General features: G+C 38.8%; 2 protein-coding genes across 9 annotated transcripts in view; one reads left to right on the plus strand and one right to left on the minus strand.

Moving 5' to 3' along the window:
- The window catches only part of LOC136826182 (coiled-coil domain-containing protein 93-like), a 131,527-nt gene that overhangs the window by 88,027 nt on the left and 33,500 nt on the right, over window positions 1–10,000 (minus strand). The window lies entirely within an intron of this gene.
- The window catches only part of LOC136826138 (tripartite motif-containing protein 2-like), a 121,854-nt gene that overhangs the window by 7,377 nt on the left and 104,477 nt on the right, over window positions 1–10,000 (plus strand). For 4 of the 7 annotated variants that reach the window (XM_067083211.1, XM_067083203.1, XM_067083196.1 and 1 more), the window contains exon 2: window positions 5,661–8,041. The exons of the other annotated variants lie outside the window; for them this stretch is intronic. In XM_067083211.1, the coding sequence (XP_066939312.1) occupies window positions 5,666–7,894 (2,229 nt within the window). In that variant the 5' untranslated portion in view covers window positions 5,661–5,665 and the 3' untranslated portion in view covers window positions 7,895–8,041. Of the gene's footprint in view, window positions 1–5,660; window positions 8,042–10,000 lie in introns of those variants that run through there. 7 annotated transcript variants of the gene reach the window in all.

Here is a 10,000-nt window from a genome sequence, read left to right on the forward strand (position 1 = left end):
CTTCAAACAATCTTCTACAAAATATGTTCTATACATTTTTTCGTATGTTTTGATGCTAAAGGTGCGCAAAAATCGTACAATTTTTAAATTATGCCTCTAGTTACGTAATATCCCCCGTAAAATTATTTTAAACTATATATTCAAGTATTTATCAAGTTCCTGCGTCAATTGTAGTGTTTTCTTTTGTTTTCACAGAGTATGAACGAGTACTGTTAACCTGCTATTAGACCTCAGTGTTATCTGGAAAATGGGAAATCAGGGAAATGCCTCATTTGCGAAGGCGTACTTTCTGAGGGAGTCACTCGCAAGGTTTAAGAAAAAGGTGTAAGAACATTGATAGACTACAGTATTAAATGGAAAGATGGAAAACATTCTCAGTCAGAAGGACTGAAAAGTGTCAAAGTGCATGAAAAATGTAGGAAAGTGTATACGAAAGAAAGAAGTGCCGAAGCTTTTCAGTCTAGACTTAAACGCCCCCACAGATCCCAAACTATTTCTGCGATGTCAAGACTCGGATTTTGATTTTCTTCAAGACTGTCTATTTTGCGGTGAAAATGCATCTGATGAGTTTTATGAAAAACAAGGCAAAAAGCCTGTAAGTGATCGTGAGACTGTGACACTATTTTGAAAGTGAGTGGAAAAAGGAATGATGACTGGGGTATAATAGTTAACACCCATATATGTAATGTAGTTGATTTAGTTGCTGCAGAGGCACGGTATCACTCAAAATATATGAAGAAGATTTACACACCGTCCCTTGGAAGAAAACGGGGTCGTCCCAAAAGTTCTAGTTTCAGAGGCAATGAATCATGCTTTTACTCATCTTGAGGAAAATCGAGAAGAAGGCCAATTCTCTTTCAGTGAAATTTTTAAAGGATAAGACGGTGAGCTGCCAGTGAGAAAACAATAAAGCCTGAACTGATACTTAAGAATGGAGAAGACATTGTTGTAACTGCAAACAGAGCCAGAAAACCAGTGGTGTGTTTTCGTGACACGGGGAGCAAAATTCTGTCAGACGCTTGGTATGCCAATAACAGGAGTAAAGATGAGAAAGAGGAGAGACTTAGGATAGTGAAAACAGCTGCAACCATAACTGCTGAGGATGTTAGGTCACAGATCTGTGAGGTAGATCAGTATCCAACACCAAATGAACTCCGGACTGATTTGGACTCTCGTATGTCAGATACATTCAGCTGCCTTGTTAAAACTATCATCATGAAGAACAAGAGAGGAGATATAAGGAAGTGGGAGAAGAAGTGTACAGCTATTTCACATGCTATTCTAACAGCAGCCAGACCAAATTCATTTAAATCCCCCTTACAGAGAGGCCTTGTTGTTCATCTTAGTCGAAAGTATGGCTCAAGGCATCTACTTAATGTTCTCTCAACTCTGGGACTGAGTGCTTCCCATGCTGAGGCAGCCCTCTTTCAAGTTTCAGCGTTGCTACATCCAGAGAGCGAGCCTCACAGTGACACGTTTACGCAGTTTGTTTTCGACAATGCTGATGTTGTCTGTACCAATGATGGGTACGACACCTTTCACAGTATGGGAGGAATTCAGTGCCTTACTCCTTCTCCAACTGATTCTAGTTCAGATCTACCTACTAAAAAATTAGGAAAGATCCCCTTTGCCTCCACTGTTGGACAGTTTGGACATATTCCCATTAAACTCCATGAAAGGAAAGATAACACAGGACTGCTGAATATAACAGTCCAAGATATATATAAATATCAATCCAATCTCTGCCACAGCCTCAATATCAACAAGGTAACTCCAGTGGTCGTATGGAAAATGACAAATGAAGTCTGAATGTCCAGGATGGAATGGTTTCATGGAGAAATGTGCTGCCTTATGATGTGTCTCATATCTCATACCTTCCATTCCTAAATGCTCCATCTAATGAATATAACACCATATACACAGCTCTTAATCAAGCTGTGGGGAAATGCAAAGAGTTTAAACAACGAACTTGCTTTGTAACATTTGACCAGCCTTTGTATATTTGGGCTCGTGACATTGTTGCAAGCTGTGGACAAGAATCACCACTAAGTAATGTTATTGTGCATCTTGGTGGTTTTCACGTATTGATGTCATTTATGGGCGCCATAGGTTACTTATTAAATGGAAGTGGAATTAAAGAACTTTTTAGTACTGCACATGCGATTGCCTCTGTGGACAAAATGCTGAGTGGTCATGCCTATGCAAGAGCACTCAGAGCACACATACTAGTACATGCTACCTCGGCTACAGTTATTCTGAATGAAATCGATCTCACTGCTAAGGAGCGGTCAACGATAGAGACAACTTTACAGGAGAATGACCCTACGCGGATTGCCGATGAACAACTACAAACTTTGCTTCATAAGTTCAATGAAATTATTAACAAGATTAAGAGTAAGGGTGACACTACAAAACTTTAGGTCCAGTACTTTGAAATGGTAACACTGGTTCAACAATTCATTGAAGCAGAACTTGCAGGAAACTGGCAATTGCACCTTGAAACAATCCAAAAGATGCTACCCTATTTCCATCCTAGCGATCACTTTCTGCATGCAAAGTCAGCTCATCTGTACCTGCAAGACATGTTTAATCTCAAACAGTGCATCACCCCCAAAGAATATGAGGATTATCTACAAAGAGGCTATTTTACGATAAGACGGTCAGAAAAGTTTTGGTCTGGGACCTGGTTCGACATGACCATTGAACGGACACTGATGCGATCTATGAAGAGTTCTGGTGGACTGACACACGGCAGAGGGGATGACTGATTCAGTGCTTACTAAATGGGTGATTGGAATGCCTACCACTTTGAAGATCACAGAGAAGATCGAAGAATATTGTGCTTTTGCTTACAGTACATCAGGGCAATATGTAGAGGCCAGAAAATCGCGTATTTCAAGAGGCGCTCAAGATCTTTAGCACTTTGCGGAATGGTTTTCATCACACCCACCATTTCTAGTTTTTGATGGCACTATGTCAATAAGTACAGGATTAACAAGAGATGAAAGAACTGATCCTCATAATGCTTAAGAAGTTGGAATTGGTTCAGTTTCAAATTATTGTTGGCGACAATTTTGCGAAAGTCAGGTTTCAAAGAAAGAAAAGAGTCAAGCCACTAGGAGCTACCATGATGGGAGTAAGAACTAGAGATTTTGCATGTTCAGCTGATCCTGAGATGTAATTTAGAAGAATTTCATATGCTAAGAAATCTCAAGAACAGTTTAAACAAAACTTTCAGCATGAACTAGCTCCTCATCCCTTGGCACTGTTTGATGAATCTGGAATGCGCAAAACCCAGAAATCTTCACTTTATGAAGCATTTTCACCTGTATGTGATATTGTGATTGGAGATACAGTTTATGCTACTGATGGGGGGTTTCTTATTCATCGAGTTGTTTGACATCAGCGAGAGAATTTTTCAGTAATTCTGGACAAGTATGCTGAATATGTGAAGAAGCACTACAAGGAGACTGCCATCATTGTCTTTGATGGGTATCCAGAAAATCTAGAAGATAAAGGTACTAAAGGTGGTGAAAGTGCTCGTCAAATGAGTTGTGCTACCAGAGACACCATATTTGATGAAACTATGCCAGCAGCAACAAGTCAGAGTAAATTTCTTTCAAACGAGCGGACTTATCACAAAGCTTATCACAAAGTTGACCTCTTGAGGGATTTGCTGTAAAACAAGCTGATGAAGATGCAGACACATTAATTGTTAATAACAGCCATTAAGGAATCCTCCAAGACTGACTCAGTAACAATAGTTGGAAAGAGATGTAGACATTCTGGTAATCCTGACCGCATTAGCAGGATCAAAAAATAACATAAACTTCCTAAAACAAGGTAAAGGAAAAACAGGGAACAAACTGTATACATAAGCCTCCATGAAGTATGGATCAGTCATAAAAGACAACATTCATTTCTTGCATGCATTTAGTGGGGCTGGTACCACCTCTGCCTTTTCAAACAAACGAAACTTAAGTTTGTAAATCTCTTGGAAAAGCATGAAGAACTTCAGGAACTTGTAGCTGTGTTTAAGAAACCACTTGCAGATCCTGCAAAGATTGTTGCGGCAGGAAAATCTTTCATCCTTCAGTTATATGGGAACAAACGGTGTGAATCCCTTGGCGACTTAAAAAATCAATGTTTTGCCAAATCAATAAGTAAAAGTAGGCCTACATTTACCTTGGCTTCCTTGCCTCCCTCAGACACCGCTGCTCGATTTCACTCTACGCATTTATCTTCAAGTTCAAAAATGGTTAGGAATTGACTTGCCACCTACAGATTGCGGTTGGAAGGTGACTGGGAATGGACTAGCCCCAATCACTGCAGATAAAGACCCTGCTCCTCTAGATCTTCTAAACATTATATAATGCAAATGTCGCAAAGGATGTATGACAGCCACTCGCAGTTGTAGAAGGGCAGGATTGAAATGCTCCGTAATATGTAGGTCATGTAAAGCGTTATCTGTACCAACTCTGATGTAAATAGAGGAGGAGGACTATGATGACCCCACGGATGAAATGCTAGAAAAGGATGTGCTAGAAGGGATAACCCATGAAGCAGAGTAAAGTTAAGCTCAGATAGTTATCATAAATTATGCACTTTGGGTGGATGGTTGGGTGTAAGGTTGGTAACTCCGCCAGTGCGTATTCACTGCCTGTCTTAAGCCGGAATAAAAGAGAAAGGACACATCCGGAAGAAAATTTTCCTAGGTACTTCAAGTAACGGCACCCATGAATAAAACAGTAAGAACCCTCTCGTGCGTGTAGCATCAAAACCATGTAATATACTAAAAAGGTGTGTAGAACATGTTTTCTAGAGAATTTTACGTAGAATAATTTGTATTTCCGTACATTTGCCTGTCAAATAATTATTAAGCGAGATATATACAAAAAAATTTTTGGCCGCCATTTTTTCAAGATGGCGGCCAAATCCGGGGCGACAGAGGGGTGCAAATTTAAATGTTATTAGGTACCCCATTATGAAGGTGATAAAGCAAATTGCAGCTTTCCGTAATTTTTTCCTTTATAAATCACCATTTGACTGGCCTATGCATACATGTATATGCAAAAGTCACTAGCTTAAAAACAATCTAGTAGATATATACCTATTACAGAGAACAAGAACCATATAATCTTAAAAGCACAGCACAGCCCAACAACTTTACGAAATCTTTTGAACAGTATATGTAAAATTGCAAAGAGAACCATAATTGACAACCTTTTTAACTTAGATTAATATACCAGATCAAATTTAACATCTTATTAAACAAATATATTCTCAGTAATAAGCATCTTTACGGGATTATTGAATTTAACCAGAATTCTAGAATATTACAACAAAATCATTGTTAGCCCTCGACGATCAGACATTCTCGGCCAACGTAGCAACACAGAAATTTACACGACGGATCTAAACATTATCTTAAATAAAAAGAAAAACATACGGAAATCCCATGATTTATACTTTTATGCTTGTCTAATGATATATATATATATATATATATATATATATATATATACATATACATACATACATACATATACATATATATAATCATCGTAACATTATTAACATAAGTGTTCAGATCAGATCACATCCATTTTCCATAGTTTGAAATTATGCATTGTGTACATAAAGCGTGCTTCTATTTTCAGTGATAATGGAGAAGAGGCAAGCTGGAAGACCTTTGGGATTTATGGAGAGAGTGCTTGACATAGGTAAGAGAGACCCAAATAAAGCAGTATGCCATAATCCAAAAGTATTACAAACGTCAGTTGCCGGGCAAACGGTTTCGAAAAAGCAGGCTGAGCAACAACAACCTAAGAAAATGTGTCAACTTTTCAACAGAACTAGATACGCCAGCGACTGCAGCTCCATAGATCCCTGTTTCTTCGACATCTACAGGTCAGGTCGTCGTTACGTCAGATGCGAGCCTTGTTTTAGACACCCTAATATTGTAAAGCAGCATCTGCCAACGAAGAGGATTCCTCTTATTGCCCAGGAGTGTGGAACGCTTTACAACAAGGCCTCCATGATCAAACATAGAAAAGAAGTCTGTCACCAGGAGGCTCTTAAGGTGCACCACCAAGAATCTTCATCGTTTTCAAAATCAAACACAGAGGGTGTTGAAAAGGTTAAGGATGTTCGAACTGAAGACGACGAAGTAATAGCTGATGAAGTTGGAAGGGTAATGATTCAATTATACCAAGACGCCAAACAGTTAAATCTTATTCCACGTTCTTTCAGTGGGATCATTTCAACGTCAAATCTAGCTTCAACATTTAACATGAATAGAGCCCACGTTCCTCTAATATCCGCTGACTCTTTTGCCCCCCAGCATGACACTCTAGATCCCCTGGAATATTTGCAATGCATTGTGGAGAGTGATGAAAATCACCACATAAGAGAGGAGATCCGTGACGCAGTGGCATTGTCTTTGCATTGCAGTGGAAATGTTGATAAAATGGGGATTGATAAGTTCTATGTAAGAGTAAAAGTTGTGACAAAGACAGCCGATGTCAAGGTATATTTCCTTGGTGTTGGTGAACCCTTTGAAAGAAGTGCAAAAAGCGTGATGAGTGCTCTTGAGTCAGCCTGTTCAAAAACTGTTGGCACTGATTTTTTCAAGACGGTTGTAGAGAAAACATCATCAATAGTTGTTGATGGTATAAGTTTAGATGTAAAGGAGAGAGAAACACTGTGGTCACTGATGAGGCAACTGCAGAAAGTAATGTCTAGTCCGTTTCAAGATCTGCCCCCTCTGCTGACAAACTGGTGTAACGTTCACCGATCAGATTTAGCTTGGGAGTCGGTTAGTCAGTCAGTCGAAGAAGTTAATCATGTTTTTCAGAATTTGATCTCTATATGTCGCTTATTTCATCAGTCGAGTATCCGTTTAAGAGAGCTACGGGAAATATCCGAGGAAAATAACCAGACTTTTAAAAGTCTTCCAAGAGTTTTTGAAATCAAGTGGAGTGATTTCACTGCAAATACTTTATCTACGATATTGTTGATGTGGTCGCCACTGACATTGTACGCCCAGAGATCGCAGGATAAAGAACCATCTATAACTCTTAGCTTTTTTAAAAAAATTGATAACCTTCATATGCTGACCTTTTTAGCAGATGTCCTCTCTCTTTTCTCAAGTTACCAAGAAAACTTGATGAGGGAAAGTGTGACTCTTGTCGATATTATGAAAGAAACAGAAGAGGTAAAGAAGATTTTGTCTTCTTTAATTAAGACGCCACTTTTAGGGGGCTGGGTCGCCACATTAGAAGAAGAGCTTGTAAATGATGACGGCACTGGTATGCTGCTACATGGATTTCTCTTGTCTAAGTCAGCAGCTACTTTCCGGTGTGTTGTAGATGACAAAATGGCAATCAGAACTAAAGTTGTTAAGTCTCTGGTGAATTTTTTAGAGCAGAACCTTGAGATTGATGAAGGAGTGAACTCTATTAAGTCGTTTGTTACACTGAGTAATTTTCCTAACTTGAAAGCTGTGCACAACACCTTGTGCTCAGACCTCGAAGTGGAACAGTTAGAACTAGAATACGTAAAACTCGTAAGGGCGAATAATGTGAACAACATCAGGAAGTTAAGCCTCCATGGCTTGGTTCAAGTGCTGGCGTCATCTAACCCCAGTCCACTACTCATGACAGCTTATTCTCGAATTTTAGCAGCTAAACATTACTGGACAGACTGTAAGGACATGAGTTCATTAAGCAACAAATTGGATACTCCGGGAAAACTTACCGTGTCTGCAGAAGTGCAAAGCCTGTATCTTTACGTGCATTACAACTTGCCAGCAATGTGCGAATGGGAACCAAAGCGAGCTGTAACCCTCTGGCGCAAGAGAAACAGTTCCAGAGTGAAAAGCACTCGTCGATGAAAGCGCCTTTAACTACTGTAGTTGGATCACAGTGATAACATAAGGCCCTGTCCACACTAGCGGGCACTGCCCGACGGGCAAACACTGTTCCCATAACCGTTCCATTGTACTGACTGACCGAGTATGGATCCAGCAGGATGCAGTTGTCTGGTAACACTGCTTGAGAAGCAAGAGAAAATACAAACAGCTGGAAGTGCCCGACGGGCATGCCTGCTAGTGTGGACAGGGCCTTAGAGGTCATCAAAAACTAAACAGGAATAAAAATGGAGACATTAGGCAATGCTAAGATGATGACAACAATTTACCCCATATGTATTAGCATAATTGATAAATACCATAGTGTTTACACACTTTTGACAAGTGTTCATTCTAAATTAATATTATTGTAATCTTAGTGTTTAATTTCTAAAGAATACTTTCAACATAAATATTTAAATCTGGGTGCCAATAAATCAGATAAACCTTTTTATGTCAAATTTTTTGTTTGTGGATAGTAGGATTCACCATTAATGGTTCCATTGTACGCCTGCATTGGATTTAAAGAAAACAGAGTGTTTTATTAATGTCAGTTTGATATTTCACGTACTCTTTCAGTGTAAAGTATTCACAGATTATAAGTTTCCGTGAAACTACGTTTGAGGACGAAAGTTGGTTTTTGTAACTTAATTTTTGTAGCCAAGAAATCTCATGTGTAATATTCAGTGAGTAAATGTTTGGAAACAACTAACCTCTTACTTGAAACACAACCTGTTGCAGAACTGACTCGTTCAATTTTCCATTTAATGTATAGAGGATATGATACTCTTGAAGAGTCTGGGAACCTCTCTGCCTACTGACCAAGGAAACATTGGCCGTAGGGTTCTACCTTAGACCTAACATTACAGAACTGTTAACCAAAGGAACTCGCTTCCTGGCTGAAGAAAGAAAAGACAAGAAAATAATGACTGGATGTAATAACACAAAAGAGTTATAGTGTGTTCAGTAGTGTGGTGTAAAGGCTCTCTGGACAGTACTTTTGAATTAAGGAATCAAGTGAAGACAGACGCCATCTGTGGAGCTCAGATAAGGTGACTCCCAGATTTTAGTTTTGAAGGTGAAGGGCAACGTAATTAGCGCAATCTATATCTATACAGATATGAAACGAAGGTCATTTCTTGACAGTGTTGCCAAAATCAAAGCTAAATCCCCAGGCTTTTAGTCTGTTGTGTCCTGATATGGCAACAATATAATCACATTAAAGATGTTTGATTTCATTGAATATCCAGTTAGTACGGTTAATCTCGCGATTAAGAGATTATATAATTTTTATTAACAAGGGCATAATTCTTGAATCTGCATTCGGGCTCATCAGCAAGTTGCATCTTCTCACCTGTGAGAGATGAGAATGTAGACATTTTTCTGCAACAACTGCACCTATTTCAGGAAGGGAAACTCTAATCCCACGATTCATATGAGGTGAAGTAACTGCTGATTGTGAGTGTAGGAAAAATGAGAAATGGACATTTTGTTGAAACTGTAGGAATTTATTCCTAACGGGAAATAACAGCTGATTTCCAAGTAGATTTGAAGAGAAACTGGAACAGAGATAGTGACCTATCCGGGAAGTCAGGTATTTTTTATAGCTAAGAATGTTACATACGTAATTAAAGAGAGAAGTAGGCCTCGCAAATTCATGTGAAAAAAACCTGTCATTCGGGTTTATGCTGAGGCCTATATACAGGCCTCGGTGACAACTAAATGATTTGATATGCATGCTTTTCTAAGAATAATTATTTTTCCTATTTTATTCTTGTACTGAAACGCACTTTTGAAAAATATAAGAATAAGTGAAATCTCTTCTTTCTGTATTTACCATTACCTCCTCTTACTTCTTCCTGATGAACACCATATTCTTTGGAAGCTTGAATTGCAAGTCGATAACCTCTGTGGGCTTGTTCCATATGATTAGGGTACATCCTCTGAATAATAGTAATAATAATTTGATATCATCACTTTCTCGTGATCTTAAAAGGAAAAATTATTCAGGCTGAAGAGGCCAACTAACCAAGTTGGAGAAAGCTTCCCGTATATATGAATTTATTACATACATACTACTGTACTGCGGAC

The sequence above is a fragment of the Macrobrachium rosenbergii genome, chromosome 3, assembly GCF_040412425.1.
Source record: "Macrobrachium rosenbergii isolate ZJJX-2024 chromosome 3, ASM4041242v1, whole genome shotgun sequence".
Taxonomy (NCBI): domain Eukaryota; kingdom Metazoa; phylum Arthropoda; class Malacostraca; order Decapoda; family Palaemonidae; genus Macrobrachium; species Macrobrachium rosenbergii.